We start from the raw sequence: 20942 nt of genomic DNA on the forward strand, positions 1-20942 counted from the left end.
AGCCCTGGGTTGCGGGTATGTTTTTGTGTGTGCACATAGCCCCCAAACTCATAAATTACACTTTGTTTAAAAATCACATTATTTGTTGGTTTCTTCAAACTGCCCAGCAGCACCAGGCATTTCCCACTAGCAGACACCAAGAGCGACAAGCATTTTTCTCTAGCTAGTTGGCTGTACCTCTGTGATCAAATCTGTAAGGGTTATACATAAAAATCAATTGTAACTCACCGGCTATTGCATTTCAGGCATTCCACCTGATAAAAGCCATGTCTGTGTTGCTAAACTTCTCTCAAGAGGAAGAAAACATGCTCAAGGAAACCTTGGAGTATAAGGTAAGACTTTGCTTGAACTCTTACAAGTTCACTTGGGCATCTTCCGTCACTTGATGACCCCTATATCAAGGGATAGCTTGCATGTGTGAAGCAGGCATTGTGGGTCTGTGTGCCAGAAATGGAGCTTTTGTTCCAGTCCTTCCATCACATGTGCTTTGGGAATCTTCCTTTTCAATTTGGGTCTCAGCCACATTGCCATTAGCATTACAGGGTGCATGCATCAAGTATATTTATTTAAGCTCAGTATATATTTAAGTATATTTAAGCTCAGGCCTTTTTCTAATTTGCTTGCGAATTGCTGCTTCTACATGCCAATGGGTCACCTAGTCCTAGGCCATATCAAGGGAATGCAGCTCTTCTTTGTACTTCTATCAACTCCAAAGTTGTCTTCTTTCCACATATACATACATACATACATACATACATACATACATACATACTGTTCAGAAGTCCATGTCCTGGTGGCTCCTCTGTTCTTCCTGGCTGCTGATGGATTCTTGCATCTGTCCTCAAAGCCCTGTGCTTAATTATGCTTGTCTGTTTTGCATTATACTGAGATTGCCTCCCTATCACTTTTCTGCATTAGCTTCACACCCCAGCCTGGCCTAGTGATGGCTTTTCAACCTATATATCTTTGTGGAAGCTTTCAGGGTATTGACTTATTGCTCCCCATTTTTGTTCTGCTGGGACTTTACAGATTTTCCACCTTCCTTTGCCCATAATGTTTAGCTGCTCAGTTAATGGTGTGCCTTTTTTTTGTCTTGTTGTTTTCCTTCTGCCAGATGTCGTGGTTTGGGTCAAAACCATCTCCCAGGGGCAGCATCCGACCCTCCATCTCAAGTCCAAGGACTCCGTGGTCGTGAGTGCCCCCCCTCAACCCAAGGATGTGCTGCCTGCCTCCAGCTGCTTTTTTTTTCTGTGAAAAGGATCCTGCACCCACCAACTGAGGTGGTGTCTTTATTGCTGTCACCACAGTATTTTTGTACAAGAACTTTGAAAAATTGTTTACAAAGCTGTATTGTAAAAGGAGTGTCCTTTGCTGCAGCCTGACACCCCCTCTCCCTATTCCATCATTTAGTGATAACAAATGGCCCTGGCTTCCGAGGCCTTGTGGAACCCAAGCGGTTGTGATTCTGGTGGCAGGAATTAGCAGCATGGGGCAACTTCTGTCACAAACAGAAATCCCGAGTGTTGTATATTGAGGAACAAGTGCATGTGTCTGTGCTGCACTTACATCATTCCAGACAGTGTAGAAAACCTTGTCGGGGTGGGGAGCAATTCTGCTTTCTCAGATAATACCTCCCTTTCGTCTCAGCACTGCTTCACCAAGGCTGACTGAAACTGCTGGTGCATTCACACCTATGCTGCAAACAGCCCCATCTGCTTCAGCCAGGGCCAGATTTATTTTTCTTAAAGAAAAATGATTAAGTGGTCTTCACACAGCTTCATGTACTTGCCTTACCTTTCTAGATGAACATAGCAAGTTGCAGAGAGGAAGGAGGGTGGCGGCCTCTCATTTTTAAAGTGAAAACATTAAGGTGACAGGGTTGCTTTGAGAGAACATGTTCTGTTTCACCTCTAGCTGAATTTGCTTGCAGGGAAGGGGGCAGCTGAGAGCTGCAGGTGCATCAGCCTCTGACAACATATCCTAGCTCCGTTTCAGCCGCAACACTAGCAATCCATGTTGCTTTACTTAACAGATGGGGAGCTCCTCACATAATCACAGTTAATTTTTTTACACTACTTGAAAGTAACAGTCAGTTTGGCTCATTAGAAAGAAGAAACAAAGTACATGACCTTGCTTAAGAATTCTTTTTTCTTTAGTTATAAACCAAACAAAAAAGCCCCCCACCCCTATATTTTTATTAACCAGTCTATGTAAAGATACTGTCTATTCTGTACAGAACATCAACCATGTTAAGAGAGCAGGTTGCAATTTTAATATTGCCACTGCATATTGCTAAGCTACAGTATATTTTTGTTTACAAAGTGCTTATTAAGAAGAAAAAATCAGCCATGGTGGAGTTGGTTTTTCTTACCAAGAGCACAGCGTAAAATTTCTACTGGTTGATACTTTATTGTATTTTCCCAGAGTCACCTTTTTAAAGGTATTGTATGGAAACCCTCTTGGGCAGGACTCTATAGTAGCCTTAGTGTTGAATTCTTGTAAGGTATCAGAGCACGAATGAGGTGTGTATATTCATTCAACGGTAGCAACCAATGCACTTTTTCTCCTTGTACAAAGAAAACACAAACCACCTTTGGAGTGTATGTAGAAAAAAGCCTTTATGGACACTTGGGAAGTCCATTCATTCTGTGTACATATGGACTGTATTATGTAATGGCTTGTAGAGTCCTAATTTGTGGTGCAATACATTTTTGATTAAAACTTGAGGCTACTTAATTATCTTCATGCTTCATGGTATATACTTAACTGGTAGCACTGGAGGTTCCAAGCTTTGCCTACGGTTGCTTAATGGAAAAGTTTTGCACTGGGCATGTGGAATTAGTTCTCTCTTCTCTTTTTAAACACAGAAGAGGCAGACTCTGTCTTCCTGAGAATGTGAACAGCCCTTCTGTCATCTGTCTCCCCATTCAGGGTTAAAAACGCCACATCACCTTTCCTGCTGTGACTGCAAAGGTGCCTATTTCAACTGCACTGCTTTACTTATTACCCCTATAGTCCACTTGCAAGTCTACTGTGCAGGTTCCTGAAAAGAATGGACTCCATTCTCAGCTTCACAGTCGATACAGCACTTCACCTTCTCAATTTCAAATTAAGAATGTACTATACTGTGTTTTCTCTAGGCTGTAATACTTTACAATACAGCAACAGGGCAAGCTTAAAGCAGGATAAAATCAACCTGTCTTTCAGAAGTACTCTTGTCTTTAACCAACCTCTAATGGCTACATACTACCCTGCAAGAACAACGGGTCCTACTTGTGGGCTTCCTAAAGGCAACTTAGCAGCTGCTATTATGGAAACTAGCCTTTGATCTGCGCTAGGAAGAATTGTACAATGTGTTATTTTGACAAAAGACTCATCTGTCTACCACCATCGTTTGGGGGGAGATGGGCAACTAGTTAGCAGTGTGAGATTAGTGTCTGAATGTGGAAAATCTGGATTTTCAAACATATAAAGCAGACTACTGCTGCCTTCCACCATATCAAAATCAATTTCAGCTTCCTCAAACCCAAATGGTACATGATTTAAATATAAAAGCTAAGCTTCCTAGGCAGGAATGTATGGACAACTAAGTGACATCCATGGGGAAAAAATGAAAGCTCTACCACATAGTAGCAGTAGGTTATTTTTATAAAAAAACAACAACACCTGGCAGAGAGAATGTGTGTGGGTGTGCATAATGTATGTGTTTGGATGTATAGGCAGAAGAGGGTGCAGCCCACTCCCATTAAAATCCATTGCTAATTATTCTAACCATCCAAGAACTTTATTTTGAAAGAGCAGCAGGCACTTTACATGAAACCAACTTCATACTCAGCCCACTTAGTCTCAACTATGTACAAAAAGCTCTCTTGCATAATAAAACCCTTTTCCAACCCCCAAAACAAGGTATTCTCATTTTGCATCTGACATAAAAGCTCCCCACCCCGCTCCATCCCAAAATCCCAAATAATTGTTAAATTTAAATTAATGTCTCACTCACCCACACACACTTGGCTAGAGCAATAGCTGTTCTGGAAGCAGGTGCTTGCACATAAACGGGCTGCCCCCACTTCCCTTCACAACACAGACTCCCCTCCCAGCTCCTGCCTTGATAGTCAGAAAACAAGAATACATAAAACTGCCCCACCACCACCACCTCTGTTAAAGGACACTGTTCCAAGAGAGGAAGGAGGGACACACCCGCCTGCCACATACACACACAGTATTTCAGTAGATTGTGGTTCCTAGAAGAGTGGACCAAAGTATCGGTGTAGCCAGTACTTCTTCCTGACTCCAACAGAGTTCTTGGTGTCTCAATTCCAGAGAACATAAAGTCTTTCAAACAGTTTTTCGTGCAGTCAGGACTCTGACTATGGAGCCTAGGCCACCTACTGCTAATGCCTGCGACAGGAAGAGAAAGAAAAGTTAGTTTATGGGCCAGTTCAAGCCCACCCCAGCAAATGAGGCAGTGAATGATAAGCATTTGTGCTCACCCAATCTGCAGAACCTCTAAAAAAGGTACACCACCTCTTCATGTAAAAGCAGTTAATTTTATGGGCTGACTAACCAGGCTGTATCAATCTCTCTCACTATTTCTTTTTTGAGGTGGGGGGGAGAGAAGAACCCATCAGTTTTCTGCTGACTTTAATGTTGCTTTTTTTATGTGGAGTTCACTGATTCCCCCCTATTGTTAGCCCTTTGGCTCTATGAATCCCTTTACCCCAGGCCAGGCAATAAGATAGGGAGAATGCTGTGCTGGGAGCTTCTGCTAGTCTTCATTCCGAGTCTTCTGTGCACATGGGATGGGGAAACCATAAGCAAGGCTAGCCTCCATAACCCTACAGTTGTAATGGCTTTGGGCAGGTGCAGCTTCTTACCCTCAGGTGACTGAATTTGCTCTTGGAAGCTGTGAGAAACCGCAGCACAAGGCAGGCTTCTTTTCTTTGCACTTACAGCCCTGCAGAGTGGTGCAAACAATGGTGCCCAAGCTAGGCACTGTACCAAACCTCTCTTGGAAACACCTTGCTGCTCTGAGCCTGGCAGGCCACACAGAAACTCTTCTTTCTAAGTTATCTGATTTCACAAACTCCACACTCCCCATCCCCGCCACATCAGCCCACTTTGGGCATAAGCTGTCGTTTCCATTGGAAACGAAAGCAAGCAGAAACAGGATTCATGTTGTCATGAGAACACAAAAGTCGTCCGTCCCCAACCCGCCCACTGGTACATCTGCACCTCTTGAGAGGCAAGTATTGAGTATCGCTGCACTGCCAACCCTGGAAAAGTCACTAACAGAAAGGCTGGTACAACATTTATGTCTTTCTTGCCATCAGCTCTAATTTTGTATGTTGCATTTTCATCCCTCCATAGATTACACTTCTCAAGAGCCCCTCCCCTGCCTCACCCCAATCCTCATCCTCTTGCAGGCAAGAGTGTTTTGTACAGGTGGGCAGTGGCAGGTCACTGGCCCTTCAAAAATAGACCTGACCTGCTGAACCACATGGATTAGGACCTCCAAGCTGGGAGAGAAATCACCTACCTTTTCATGCCACTGGAGTAGTATTGCACTGCTATTTTCTGTTGGCTTTTCAAATCCTTTATAAATGTACTTCATTAACAAGTCAATGCCGTTGCTGTCTAAGGAGTTCACAGCCTGCTCAATCTCGCTGCCTCTAAAGGAGGTCAGAACCTTCAGCACCACTTCCTGGGCCCGCTCCTGGAGAGACAGGCAACAAGAGAAGCATAAGACCACAAATATAACCCAACCGACACCAGCTGTTTCCCAGGAACTCACTTAACAGCAAAGACAGGATCCGGAAACAAGTCTTTTCATATTACCAAAAACACACTAGATCAGTCTTTCCCAAAGGGGTCACTATTGACCTTATGGGGTCAACAGGGCAGTGAATGAAGATCTAGAGATAAAAAAAAGGCGGAAGGGTGGAAAAGAAGTTTAGGAGGTAGAGTTGGGCAGATTTAATTAGGAACTATGAACCTCAGAAATAAAACACAGAGTGCATCTCCTTTGTCAATGTTTTATAAGATTGTTCAACAGTACTGTACTACAGTACTATTTTTTACATTTTATGATACCTAGTAATGGTGATTAATGACTAATAAATGTTGATTAAAGGAGGAATGCTCAGAACCTTCTCTGCCGGAAAAGATACCCTTAGCTTGGTGAGCTTTTGGTTGACTGCTGTTATATTGGTGGTAGCCACTGCTATTTTTCTAGCAAAACGGGGGCTGGAACTCACCTTGAACTTATAATGGCAATAGTGCCTACCTGAGAGGTGCCAGAATTGAGTTCTGGCGAGGTCTGGCTGAAAAAAAAGCCCTGGTAGTAGCAGGACATTGGGAAGAACCATGCTCCCAATATGTTGGAGCTGTGGCATCAAGAAGCGGTGGAAGATGGCATTTATGAAGATATACGGAGTAGCTTCATTACTTACACTACCACATATAAGCGTAACTGTAACACAATCTCTGGAAAGATGTTCTTGAAGGATTTAAGATGACTCTTGTTCTTCCTCTTCAAGGCAATGTGGAATTTGTTTATGTAATACATTTTTGATGGCTTGTGTTTTTATTAAAAAAGAGCAATACAAAAAATGGGGTGCCCCCAGCCAGGCACTGGTGAGCAATTAGGGAGACAGGCACTTATATTCTAGTGTTTGTAACCAGAAGGTCTCCAGATTCTAAGCATTTCTGATTATCAAAACAATGACTTTCTCCAGGATTCAACTTACCTTTGCTGCATGGTTCTTTGTGTTGACAGGAGAATTCTGTAAAGCCGCATGGAAAGCTCTGAGCATATCACCTGTGCAGCCACATAAGTCAAGGAACTAAAGCAACTGAGCTGACCCACACAACACACACAAAACCAGCACCCTGTACCAGGCCTGGAAATTTAACCAGGGTCTCTCAGCACTCGCTGCACAGTGACACATTAGCTAGACCCAAGGACATCAATTTGGGCACTGACGAACCCTGAGGAAACCCAACCATAGCCAGGCAGTCTACAATTCCCTCTAGTAAAGGAAATACTGACGACCTGGCTTCTGCCACCACAATCCCTAATTCACCAGTTACAGAAACGGGATTCTGTTGAGTGTGTGTGAGGCAGGCAAAGATGCCCCACAAGGCACTTCATTTATCAAGCAAATAAAGGAAAAACATTGACGCTGGAACCAGTCTTCCAAAATTAGAACTTGCTCCCCTCTCCCATGCGATGAACATTATTTAGTGCCTTTCATTTTTTGTTGCCCTGAAATTACTCCACAAGGAGTCCATTAGAATCTCCATCACACAAAGCGTCACTGATTGCAAGGAAGGCCTCCTTCCGTGCCAAGGTCAATCTCCTCTACACTTATTAAAAGAAACTTCACATTATAGTTGACAGGAAACCCTTTATCATCCAAAGCAGAAGCGACAGAGCCATCAGATCAAGGAAACCTGATGTCTCAGACATCCTTGGAACTTACCAGTATAACTCTCCCATTATTACAACAAATCTGATTTTGTTAATCTTTCTCCTCAAAGCTTCTTTAAAATGATAATAATATTATGTTCTACTTACGCGGCTGCCAGGATACCAAGGAATCAGGAAAGACACCAAGGGAACAGTAGACAAAAAGGCTGCATTTATTATTAAATCTCCACAAACACACAAAAGATTAAAAGCGCCCCTTATTTTTTATGGTTGTCTTTACTTAGCTGAAATGAGTAAGACTGAACTCACAGCAGCAGTGAGCTAGTGTTACCAGTGGCTGCAAGGAATTTAAACCCATACAAAGTTCAAACCTTTCACTAAAATGAATTAGGGCTGCTAAACTTGCAAAGACCCATCTGCACACACAAACACATGTTTCCACCACATACACACACACAAAAAAAGAAAACTAAACAGCCTGCAACCAGTCTCATGGATGGCACACATATAAGAGGACTTCCAGCCGTGAAACCAGTGAGCAAGTAGCAGCCTACACAGCAACTAAGGCTATTTTTTTTTTTTGCCTTTCAGGGAAGCAGTCTCAAATGTCCATTCAGCTGAATGGTGGTGGGTGATGGACTAGGGCACACACTCACTTTCCTCAAATATACCCAGCACCCCACATGAACATCACAACTCCAAATTTAAAAGTAGCTACAAGAAACTGAAGACTGCTCAACCTTCTTAGTTGGTCTTAGGCGTCTAACTAGAACATTTGCAGCTAGACAGTGGCAAGAAGGTAAGTGATTTCCTCAATATGCATGAGGCAGTTGCTAAGGGGAGTCCCACTGCCTAACTATGCAATCTTCTCAACTACCTGATACCTGTTTCTTCTCAACACTCTTTTAACCAATACAGGATCTTTCAAATTTTCTTGTACTGTTGTCTCTCACAAAACAAGTAAAGCTACCATAGAAACATTTTGAGCAAGGTGCTAAAGGTCAGGTTTCAGAACACCAGTTTGGAAGATTAAACTCGAGGTTTTAAAATAGCAAATACACAACCCTACTTCTCAGCACCACAGTTCTAATTCACTGTCACATCCCAGTACACAGACCAGTTTTGCTGGGAGACCAGGAATTCCTTCAATCTAATCACCAAAGTTATACACTGCAAATGAATTTGCAGGCAAGGGTGGAAGCGAAAACCTCTGGTTACAGTAAGCGGTAAAGAATTTTTTGTACAGACTAAATGAGACAAGACATCCAAATATGCTAGCAGCACAGAAAAAGCCTGTGTGACCTATGCATGTTACAGAATTCAAATTTAAAAGGCACTGACCTCTTAATAAAAGGAACAATCTGGGTTATGTCCCTTGGTGGTTGGCAGCAGAGTTATTCTGATCATCTTTATACCAGTTTAACACTATTCATTCATTGAAAAGTTGCAGAAAACAGCAGGGAGTGGAATATTCTTTTCCTTCATATGAACTCTCAATGGTTTGATTTAATTCACCAGTAATGGTGATTTCACAACTTGGCAAATCCTGGAAGAACAGCACCCAAAATGTCTTGTTTCATTCACTAAGGGATGAAGAATAGACCCTAAAGCACCCACAACACTCACCTAGTGTTAGAAACTCAGATCTATAAACTAGGCACCAAATGGCTCCTTAAACCAAGGTTTCCGTCTCCAAAACGGAATGTCTAGTTGCCATTTTGGGGCAAGATATCTCGAAAGTCTTATTTTTCAGTTTTGGACTGACTATGATTGATTGATTATCAGTTAAATATCTGGCTAGTTTAGAGGACAACCTTGAGCTAGGTTAAAAGCTTTGAGAACTTAAAGAAGAAAAGTCACTTGATCCAGGGACTGTCCACATATGTATTGGCCTATTCCTATCTCTTTTCTTAATGGTGATATGGACCATTCATAACGTAAGAATATTCTTCACAACTGTGAGCAGGGCAGTGGGGTGGGCTAAGTGAAGACAAGCTACAAATAATTATAACATTGTTCACTGCTTCAGCTCAGGCTGCACAGAAAAAGCATTTTAATTCCTGAAATTCATTCTGATTGTGCAGATAAAATATAACTGATAGAATTATACAGGATGTGGTACTGGAGTGTGAAAATAGTCAAGAGCCAATGATCCCCAGACGTGCACCTCCAGATGGTGAAGATGTCAGGTAGCAAGTGGCCAACAGGCAGGTGCAAAATGCAGCTGGCTAATTTCAAACACTACAACACTACCCCCACCGGCAGCAAACCCATGTTTTTCAAACTTCACACCTCTACAGGGAATACCTTCTATGCAGATCTGTCTGCAAAAGAACCCCATTCATATCTGGTGCAGAATACATTTGCATTGCAGATAATCCTAAAGGTTACTGCACTGTAACCATGCACTGCATCACTGTAGCCCCACAAAAACCTAAGGCTGTACATTGCAGGGGAAGATAGTTTGTTAGTTAACCAATCTTTCAGGAAGCACCCCCACCCCCAAATTACTAATCTTGTGGAGGGGCTCCTGGAACCCCAGAAATAAGAGTTTGTAAACCACAGCTTTAAACAGCAAAATGAGAAGGAGTGAAAAAACAATCATGTTGATTTGTCATTCTTGTTATCTACAAGGATGCAGTTAACTTTGGATTTCAGACTCTGGCATAATTAACAGCTACCTAAAAATTAAAGACACCTATCCAAAGCAGGAACCCAAGCTTTGGAAATTGCTTTCATACGGAGTTCACAGGACTTCCTTCAGCCAAGCAGAAATATGCTTCTACCAACTGCACAGCCTACTCTCAGCAAAGAATAACAATATTTAAGTGCAGAGACTAGTGTGTTCCATTTAACCAGGAGAACAACTTATGGAAATCCAATGGCAAAGGAGATGAAAGGTAGAGAAAGCCAAGAGGTGCCACACCTGGGAGAGTCATCATTAGAAGCATGAACAATACTGTTTCAAAGCATCTCATCTTGAGAATCTCAAAGCATTTAACACTTCTGTTCATAATTCTGCCATTGTGAGTCACATCCCCTTCATCTCATAAAGCTTATACTTCTGAATCTATGGGGTTATTCTTGCTGGAAAGATACACATGCCAACTACTGAGAGCGAGCAAGCAAGCAGCTAGGACAAACCCAGCAGCAAATATACTGCTTGAACCCACGAAAGAGCTGATAATACTATTGATTCTGTAACATGCTGGCCTTTCCTGTCTTTTGTAGTGCGTCAGCTGTCACTGGCCTCCTTGGAATATTACAGACGGTACAAGGTCACACTTTAAATACATTATTTCAGTCTCTCAGCAAGCACTGTCCAAGACAGAGCTGCATCAATTCAGCTCTGGTTACATTTCAACATCTTTTTTTTGGAGCAAAAGCACACACTCATATTTTAACATCTTTCTTTCTCTCCTGGAAATGGCAGAAGCAATAGCTTTCTGACCTGTTGGTCTCTGAACTGGACTTTCTGCTCCTCATTCCAGAAAGCACAGGCTCCCATTTCACCATTAGGCACAGGCAGGGCCACATTTGCCAATTCCGGCTGGCACGAACAAGCCCGCCCCTGTCACCAGCACCCTTCAGAGATCCAGTAAGGCAAGTGCCTTCTTGCCAAACCTGATTCCATGCATGACGGAAGCATGCCTCACGACCCTTACGCATGTTTTTAATTGCTTACACACTGTGGAAAGCCGCGGGGTAGGGCTAACCTCATACCATGGTGGCCTGCCCTGCAACATCACCTGGTCTCGCTACACACTCATAACCCTTCCCCAACAGAGCCTGTTCAGATGCACACACACCCATTTTTCAGACAGTGTTTCTGCAGGTATCTGAAGCTCCTCAGATCATTCACATAATTTTCCAGACCCAAGCTGCCTCTCCTTGTAATGACTAGACACGAATGGCTACAATCAGCAACCACTACAAGTAAAGCAACTTCCAGAAGGCTACAGGCACTAAGGACCAACCCTTAAGACAGTTCCTTCACTAGAGGCTGCTTCACCCTACCCCTGGCAATTTTCAAATGCCAGCTCCATCCATACCCCTCCCTTTTCAACCTCTGCCTTCTTAAAAAAGGATAAGCACCCTGAGGACTACCCAGACCCTCTGATGGAAGAAAAACATGGTTATTATTAAGTCCATTACTGTGTTACCTCGGTTTAAGAACTTAATTCGTTCTGGAGGTCTGTTCTTAACCTGAAACTGTTCTTAACCTGAGGTACCACTTTAGCTAATGGGGCCTCGCGCCGCCACTGCACGATTTCTGTTCTCATCCTGAAGCAAAGTTCTTAACTCGAGGTACTATTTCTGGGTTGGCGGAGTCTGTAACCCGAAGTGTCTGTAACCTGAGGTACCATTGTACTAGGTAAAGGAGGACTCCCTCCCCCCACTAAATGAAATCATAGGAAGCTAAGGGTTGTGCACAACTAAGTTCTGCTCAGAGCAGACCCACTGAAATGAATGAACTAAGAGTGACATGCACATCAATTTCGAGGGGTGCAGGACTAACACTGGATAGAACTCTAGCTATCTTATTGGACAAAAGGAGAGACACCCGTGTTTGGATGTGAAGCAAATTCTGACAGGATAGGCCAATGCCAAAAGGGGAAAGTCAGAGATGAGGTGTTTAGGAGAATGAATATGTTCTCAAGGCTTTCCAGAGTTTCACAGTAGGGTAAATGGCTAACTACGCACTTGCCTGATCTTGCAAAGTCTACATTCCTCCTCAGTGACAGTTGCTCGAAGAGAGAGAATGATAAGCAGTGAAGTGGACAGAAATATTCCAGGGAGGGGGGAGAAATAAAAGAATGGTGCCTTCTCCATAAAAGCAGCTACAACAAGAGATACAACCAACTCCTTAGAATCTATCAGGGAAGGAAAAATCAGGCAGAGGAGGACAATCTAGCACAGTGGCCTTTAAACAGTCAGTACCCATTACTGAGTCCATTATTCTCTGTACTGTCCACACTGACTTGCAGCAGATATCCAGGATTTCAAACTGGGTTCCATCCTAGTCCTACCTAGAGATGTCAGGGGGGAAATATCAGACACTTTGCATGCAAACCAAAGACTACCACTGAGCTACATTCCTTCCCCTATATGGTAAAAAACATTATGAGGTGACCCCCTCAGTTCACATTGCGCTTAAAGGAGAATCCCTGTTCTGGATAAAATTAATGTTTTTTCACAGATTAATACAAAGACATTGGGAAGGAGGAAGAGAAGAAGTGGGAAAGATGAAAGCACCCAGGCACATGGGGAGAAAAGGGTTTAAAAAGAATGCCCCACGAAATAGAGCAGGGAAGAGAATAGAGATGAGAAGTAATGGCCCATACGGGAGAAGAGGGGGAAAGGTGGTCAGCAGAGAAATGCCCCAAAGCACACTGGGGAGAGAGTAGCAGGAAATGAAGGCACTGAGGCACACAGAGACAAAAGTGGGCAAAAACAAAGGGATCTCCAAAAGAGTACAGGTGTGTGGGGGGAAATAGAGGGAGGCTAAAGAGAAGCAATGCCCAAGGCACACAGGGAAAAAAGAATAAGGCAGCTTCCTACGTTCCTTTTTTATTTAGCAGTCCTTGCTCAAACAACAGAACATTAGCTTTGCATGCAGAAGGGCCCTAGCTGGATCTTCAACAGCATCCCCAAGTAAGGATGGGAGAGATCCCCCTGCCTCAAACCCTATTAGAGAGCTGCTGCCAGTCCGTGCGGACAACACTGAACTAGGCGGGCTGACTCTGTATTAGGCAGCTTCCTGGGCTCCTATTTAAAAGCACATCTTTATTCAGCACTAGCATTTCACTTTATCTCTAACGGGGGTGGACCACAGCTGAGTGGCACAGCACATGCTTTGCACGCGAAAGGTCTCCAGTTCAATCCCCAACGGCATCTCTAGGGAGGGTTGGAAGACTGACAGACAGACAGACAGAGACACCCCCCCACACACACCCCACCCCGCTGCCTGAAACCCTGAAACCTTGCCAGTCAAGGGTGGGCGACATCGAGGGGCCTCCGGGGTCGCTCGCTCAGGCCGAGAAAGGATATTGCCGCAGCGCCGCCTCCACCTCCGGGCCGGCTCCTCCCTCCGCCTCCGCCGCGCCGGCCCCGCTCCCCGCATCGGCGCCGTCGGGCTCTTCCACGAAGCGGTTCTCGTCGAACTGATCGATGTCGAGGCGGCGGAAGCGCGAGGAGAGCGAGCTCCGCGCCATAGCTGAGCCGGACGGCAGCCGGGCGCTCTCCCGAGGCGCCACAGCCACGCACGCCGCCGCCGCCGCCGAGGCTACACTTCCCTCCTCAGGATAGCACTGCTCGGAAAAGGAAACCCCGCCCGCCCGCCTGCCAGAGCGAGGGCGGGGCCGACTGACAGGCGCGCCCAATCCACCCCCTGGGCGGGGCCTGGCCTGCGGCGAGGGCGGAGGGCGAGAAAGAGCGAGGAGGAGAAGCTCCGGTTCGCTCTGCGTCACTCCGCCTCGAGCCGGTCCTACCCACGTGACCTCAAAACGCAGCTTTTTTTCGTTCTCGCCCCCTTTCATAGCTGTCAACCTTCCCTTTTTTGCGGGAAATTCCCGTATTCCAGCACCGTTTCCCGCTGCTATCCCGGATTGTTAGATATCCCGTAGACTGTCCCCGGGATAGGTGAGGCTACTGATCCCTTATTTTCAAATCCGAAAGTTGACAGCTATGCCCCCTTCCCTTCGGTGCCACTTCGATTTGGGATTCGAATTAAAAGTGCACCTTTTAAATAAAGATGCATATGCGTGTCCGCGGCCTCAATTCATATACCACAATGCGGTTTTGTTAATCTGCCTAATCTCTTAATATAAACAGTTGCGAGAACCTGATTCACTTTCACCTCAATTCACTCCGGTTTCTCTCTTGAACTTTGGCCCTTTTCAAAATGGCCAACACCCAGGTCAATTTACCTCGGTCCAATTCAACTTCAATTCATTTCACATTTTGCTTGTTTCAATTTCCCTCCAATCAGCTTCATTTTTTTAAAAAAAATCCAGCCAGTCTGCTTTGTTTTCAGTGCATCATATTGCAAATCCCTGGGCAGGAGGCTGGGGAGGGTGGGAGGCAGGGGAATTACTGCAGGTCTAGGAAGCTGGTCAAGTCAGTTTCATTTCAAAGGGCCTACAAAACAAGTACAGTGGACGCTCCGGTTGCGAACGTGATCCGTGCGGGAGGCACGTTCGCAACCCGCAGCGCCACATCTGTGCATGCGCGGGTTGTGATTTGGCACTTATGTGCAAAGTGTGATTTAGTGTTCCTGCACATGCGTGAGCGCCGAAACCTGGATGTAACCCGTTCCGGTACTTCCGGGGTTCGGCACGTCCATAACCTGAAAACGCACAACCTGAAGCGTCTGTAACCTGAGGTATGACTGTATTGTTACACTTCAGTCTCTCAAATCACTCAGTGTACATCTACATTTAAAAAAATTATAATCAAGCTTGGCAAATTATTTACAACAAATGCCAGATTATGGTTGCTTCCAGACAAGGGGAGTTATTGCACAAATAACTCCTATTTGGATCCTCCTTGGATCCTATTTTTGTGTGCATGTGACTGGGACAATAGTGTCCTCACATTCCAGTTTCTAAGTCATTCATATTCATTGCTATTCTGCTATTTGGCATCCACACCAGTAGCAAGAGCTTGACAGAATATATTCATGCTGTTTGGGATTACTTCCCATCTTAATCACTCCTCCGCTATATTTTTCCATTCTTGGAGCATGGGCAGGTATTACTGCATCTGCGTGTGTGTGCACTCTTTAAATCCACAGGAAGAAGAGCAAACATTGCTAGTCCATAGTTATGTTTCAGAATGGGGGGAAATTAAGGCACATTTTTTTGTAGGCAGTGTGAGGGCAATATCCATTTCCACTGTGTTTTTCAAAAGAAATATTCAGGTCATGAACAAGAGTGCTCTCAATATGCTGCTTAGCGGGCATAGATTGCAATATCCAAAAAATATTAAGAAGCTGTAGGTTTCCATTAAAGTACAATCTCAGATTCCACCCCACACCTTTAAAACAATCAACAAAACAGCAATAAAATACTTAAATTATCATAAAGAAGTATTGTGCAAAACATCCCTATTAAAAACACACACACATTAGTCATTATGTACTGTAATTACAGTTTGTGTACACCCACACACATTTACACTGTGAAGATCTTGAGAAAACAGCTGCTTCAAACTGGGTTGTCCATAGGATCCTAATGACAATAACTCGGTAGCTATAATTTTAAAAGTTATTATTGTGGCGTTTGCCCGTTCGTTTGAAAATGTCTGTATGGGGGAGAGAAAGGGTTAACAGGCAGACCAATAGAAAAGTGAGAGGTGGACCTATCTGTTTATAAAAGGGCTCAGCCTGAGGTTTGGGTTAGTTTTGGTTGGTTGGGAAAGGCAGTTGGGAAAGCAGTTGGCAGACAGTTGGAAATAGACAGTTAGTGCAGTTGGTTCTTGTGTGAGGGAAGGTAGAAGAGTTAGAGACAGGATAAAATAAGACTAAGAAGGTAAAGAGTAACAACGTTTTGAATGCAGTTAAAGTTTTTTTGTGTTTGCAATAAACTACTCTTCTTTGTTAACTTAAGAACCTGACTGAGACTAAGTGATTTACCGGGGAGGACCTGGTTGGTGGCAGCGGATTAGTAGTGTACGGGTCAATAGTCCGTGAGACGACTGGGGGCTCCGTACGAACGCCACAATTATAAAGGACACTACAAGTGTCACAGGAGATATAAAGTAAAGGTAAAGGTACCCCTGCCCTTGACAGACTCTAGGGTTGTGCGCTCATCTCACTCTATAGGCCGGGAGCCAGCGCTGTCCGCAGACACTTCCGGGTCACGTGGCCAGCATGACGAAGCTGCATCTGGCGAGCCAGCGGAGCACACGGAACGCCGTTTACCTTCCTGCTGGTAAGCGGTCCCTATTTATCTACTTGCACCCGGGGGTGCTTTCGAACTGCTAGGTTGGCAGGCGCTGGGACCGAACGACGGGAGCGCACCCCGCCGCGGGGATTCGAACCGCCGACCATGCGATCAGCAAGTCCTAGGCACTGAAGTTTTACCCACAGCACCACCCGCGTCCCGCACAGGAGATATACAGCAACATAAAGCATTTGCAGTATTGTAGAAGTGAAAATGGAAGTTAGTAATTGACTTCAATCCAGAAAGCCCCAGAAAATACTCCAACCTACCCCAAACTTCTGCATATTTTATTTTATATTCTTTCTGCACAGGCTTTCCTTGAACCATAAGCTCACTCTTATTACTGAATTTCTGTTTTCATAATACTGTTTATATCCAACTAAGTTCTACTTAGAGTAGAAGCAGCAAGTAGTAGGACCATTGCGTGGAGATGGAAAATTCTTTGGGTGACAGAGAGAAGGTGGAACTACTCAACACTTACTTTGCCTCCATCTTCACCCAAAAGGAAAACAGTGCCCAACCTGGTGATAAAAAAATAAACAATGCAAGGAGAGAGCTGCAGCCCAATATAGGAGGAAATGTGGTAAGGGAACACCTAATTTAAATGAATTCCGATCTTCAGGGTTTGAGGAGCTGCATCCAAGGGTACTAAAAGAGCTTGCGGATGTAATCTCAGTGTCTATAACAGGTGCCTGGTGGCCAGATCCAGCCCAATCGCCTTCTCAATATGGCCCACGGACGGTCTGGGTATCAGCATGTATTTACATGAGTAGAATGTGTCCTTTTATTTAAATCTCTGGGTTATTTGTGGGGCATAGGAATTCGTTCATTCCCCCCCCCCCAATATAGCCTGGCCCACCACATGGTCTGAGGAATGGTGGGTCAGCCCACGGCTGAAAAAGGTTGTTGACCCCTGATCTATAATCTTGGAGAACTCTTGGAGAACAGGTGAGGTCCCTGCAGACTGGAGGGCAAATGTTGTCTCAATCTTCAAAAAGGGGAGAAATAAGTCCCTGGTACAGTAATTGCCAACCGGTCAGCTTGACGTCAATACCAGGAAAGGTCCTACAACAGATAATTAATTATACAGTGGTACAGGTATGACTGTATGGTCAATCTGTGAGCACCTAGAAAAGGGTGCTGTTATTACTAAGACCCAGCTTGAGTTTCTCAAAACAACTCATGCGATACAAATCTGTTTTTTATATATCGAGTGGACCCTTTAGTTCCATACCGCTCGGGATACGTTAACTTTCGTGTTACGAACATGGCAAACGCGGAAGTGCATACTTCCAGGTTTCGCCCCGTGCATTTGTGCAGAAGCGCTCTGCGTGCCGCACATGTGTGCAGAAGCACTCAATCATGCTGCTTGCAGAAGCGGTGCCTCTGCCTACAGACTTTTTGGGTTGCAGACGGACCCCTGAATCAAATTTAATTTGTATCTGGAGGGTCCACTGTAGTTATAAGCTTGGTGGTTCATGGGGATGTTGTGAACATAGCTTATCTTGATTTCAGTAAGTGTTTTGACAAAGTCCACATGATATTCTTGTGAAGCTGGTAAAATGTGGACTGTACAAGGTAACTGTTAGGTGTATTTGTAGCTGTTTGATTGACGGAAACCAAAGAATGCTCACTGACATTTCCTCATCATCCTGGAAAAAATGTTAAATGGGGTACTGCAGGGTTCTGTCCTGGGCCCATTCTTTTTCAACATCGTTACAGTCATACCTCGGGTTACGAATGCTGCGGGTTGCGCATTTTCGGGTTGCTGACCATGTCAAACCCAAAAGTACCGGAACGGGTTACTTCCAGGTTTCGGCGCTCGCGCAGAAGCACAAAATGACATCACGCACATGCGCAGAAGCGCGTCACACGCAGACGCGGTGCTGTGGGTTGCAAACATGCCTCCTGCACAAATCACGTTTGCAACCTGAGGTATGACTGTGTAAACAACCGTAACAGACTGGAGAACTGGGCCCAAATTAACAAATCAGTTTCAATAGGAACAAATGTAAGGTTCTAAACTTAGGCAGGAAGAACCAACTGCACAAATATATGATGGAAGACACCTGGCTTACTAGCAGTATCTGTGAATAGGATCTAGGGGTCTTAGTAGACCACAAGTTTAACATGAGTCAGCAGTGTAGTGTGTTGCAGCAGCAAATCAAGCTAATGCGATTCTAGGCTGCATCAACAGTAGTGTCCCAATCAACAGAAATCAGACCACACCTGCAGTACTGTGACCAGTTCTGGGAACCACAAGTAAAAAAGGATATTAACAATCTGAGCATGTGCGGGGGACGATGAACCAAACCTTATGAGGAATAGATGAGAGAATTGGGTATGTTTTGCCTGGTAAAGAGGAAACTGAGAAGAGATATGATAGCCATCTTCAAATAGCTGAAGGATTGTCATATAGAGGAAGCTTGTTTTATCCTGCTTGTGTCTAGGGCATGAACCAATGGATTCAAGTTGCAAGAAAGGAGATTTCAACTGAACATCAGGAAGAACCTTCTGAGAGTAAGAGCTAATGAACAGTGGAACAGACTCCCATGAGAAGTGGTGAACTCTCCTTCCTTAAAGGTTTCTAAGAGTTTGGATGGTGATCTGCCAAGTATAATCTTGCTGAGATTCCTGCATTGCAGAGAGTTGGACTACATGACCGTCAGGGTCCCTTCTATTCTGATTCTACAATTTTATGATTCTAAGACACATTGAAATTAAGGAACCCACATTGATTAAGAGAGCTAACTTTGGATACATCTGTTTTTAGGATACTGTTTATTGTTGTACTTTTGTATACCACTTAAAGAGATGTTTAAATATTTAGCAGTTTAAGAAAGGCTTTTAAATAAATTTTAAAATATATTGACACAGGGAATAAGATTAAAACAGCAGTCCACAATGCAGAGCAGGGCTCTACTGTTAAGAAGCCATGTATATTATGTGGAGTTGGCAAAGCTGACAGATAAACTTCAGGAAAAGGACAATAAGGATTTTGAAAAAGAGTGGGAACCCTTTATATTATATTTGCAGAAACAAAGAAAGACTATTGACTTGATGGTAGGACTTTCACAATTTTATGGATGGAGAACAAATAATGTAATAAAAGGAAAAATATATTTGTAGATGCGGGAGGGAATGGAAGACAGGAGTGCCTGGCGTGCTCTGGTCCATGGGGTCACAAAGAGTCGGACACGACTAAACAACAACATTTGTAGAAAATAGCAGAATATAATGAGGATAATAAATCAGAAATGGAAGTTGAGGGAAATCCAAAGGGAGGGAGGGAGAGATGTCATGTAAACTGTATGTTATAAGTATATTTGTAAAGAGAAAAAAGAAAATTAATTATTTTTTTTTTAAAAAAAGAAGCTATGTATAGGTCCTGTAAGCACATAGCCATGCATCCTTGTTACCAGGATCAATATCTCATCTCTATCTCATATACTGAATTGTTCACTTAAGCGGAAGTCATAGATATTTTCCACAGCTGTTAGCTCATCAGTGTTGATGAGAGGCAAGCTGCGAAGTACAGCAGAGAAGCAAAAGGTCACACACATAAATAGGCAGTGGTCAAGGTAACCATAAAAACCAACTTATGAAAGAGGAGTTGGTCCATCTGCAAAAACAACTTGACCACATTTGTGAATTAGTGGATTTGGTGTAGCTAAGGTAACTTTGTCATTTGAAAAATATTTGTAAAAGCAATATAAAGTGAATATTTATACTGTGTGCTTGAATACTTGTATCTTGGTTGAATTTGAACATCTACTGATGTGATACCAGGAAAGGCTATTAACAAGGAGGAAATTGGAAATCGAAAGTGTGGGCATTCTCCAGTGAGAGCAAAAAGCACACGATTGAAACAAAAGCAAACTCCGGCATACAAGTATTTCTACCAAATGTTTTAGACAAGCTCTCCAGATGAAAGCAACCCAGTTGTATTCTGGTGCTTGGAAGCAAACATTTCGGTGTATCAGAAATACCTGATTAAAAGGCAGTGTCAAGGGAACAGTTTATGTACTAGATAACAATACCAGCCACACTCCAAAGCTGAAATTTACATCAGGTGACAAAAGGGCCCCGCACTTAGTTGGGACAGGTGAACTGAGATTAATGCATCTAATGCTTGTATTAAGCACGCATGGTGCGAGTCTCATTGCTTTTCAGTAGTTCAACTCATTCAACTATATCACAACTTACAGTTTTATAACTCCTAAATGTTTTAAATTATATGGCCCACAGAAGGGTCTGTCTTGGTTGCATAATGTTACTACTGTACATAATATGCAACCAAGTCAGATCCTTCTGTGGGCCATATAATTTAAAACATCTAGGAACACAAATGCCTAGGTATCACTTTTTCTTATTAAAAGTTGTTTACTTCCTTGTACAACTGATAGCTCTGACACACCTGAAAATCAGGGGCTGCTATGTGGAAATTTAGCTAAGGAAAAGGAAGTCCTGTATTAGCAGAATCCAAACATTCTATCAATCATACCATCACCACACATGTGAGATTTCTTTGTGAAAAGAGGGTGGGGAGAATGAAAAGACATGAA

General features: G+C 43.7%; 2 protein-coding genes across 12 annotated transcripts in view; one reads left to right on the forward strand and one right to left on the reverse strand.

Annotated features, from left to right (window-relative positions):
* The window catches only part of GOLGA1 (golgin A1), a 40563-nt gene extending 37827 nt beyond the window's left edge, over positions 1-2736 (forward strand). For all 11 annotated transcript variants that reach the window (XM_083596661.1, XM_083596664.1, XM_083596665.1 and 8 more), the window contains 2 exons: positions 246-332; positions 1115-2736. In XM_083596661.1, coding sequence (XP_083452787.1) covers positions 246-332; positions 1115-1195 — 168 coding nt within the window. In that variant the 3' untranslated portion in view covers positions 1196-2736. The remainder of the gene's footprint in view (positions 1-245; positions 333-1114) is intronic.
* Positions 2737-3762: 1026 nt separating this feature from the next.
* On the reverse strand, positions 3763-13731 carry ARPC5L (actin related protein 2/3 complex subunit 5 like). Its single transcript, XM_083596672.1, has 4 exons — positions 13483-13731; positions 6750-6821; positions 5540-5716; positions 3763-4401 (listed from the first exon to the last, which is right to left on the reverse strand). Exons 1-4 carry the CDS (start codon positions 13645-13647, stop codon positions 4339-4341), a joined length of 477 nt encoding a protein of 158 aa, XP_083452798.1. The 5' UTR covers positions 13648-13731; the 3' UTR covers positions 3763-4338.
* Between the last annotated feature and the right edge of the window lie 7211 nt (positions 13732-20942).

This window comes from Podarcis filfolensis, assembly GCF_964270895.1.
Source record: "Podarcis filfolensis genome assembly, chromosome: Z".
Classification (NCBI taxonomy): Eukaryota; Metazoa; Chordata; class Lepidosauria; order Squamata; family Lacertidae; genus Podarcis; species Podarcis filfolensis.

Excerpts from the sequence above, each read along its gene's own strand:
- ARPC5L (XM_083596672.1), bottom strand. The coding sequence starts at position 13,647 with ATGGCGCGGAGCTCGCTCTCCTCGCGCTTCCGCCGCCTCGACATCGAT. Across the intron at positions 6,822-13,482 it reads TGGAGGCGGCGCTGCGGCAA|GGTGATATGCTCAGAGCTTT; the intron begins TATCCTTTCTCG and ends TGTGGCTGCACA. Across the intron at positions 4,402-5,539 it reads TACTCCAGTGGCATGAAAAG|GCATTAGCAGTAGGTGGCCT; the intron begins GTAGGTGATTTC and ends TTCCTGTCGCAG.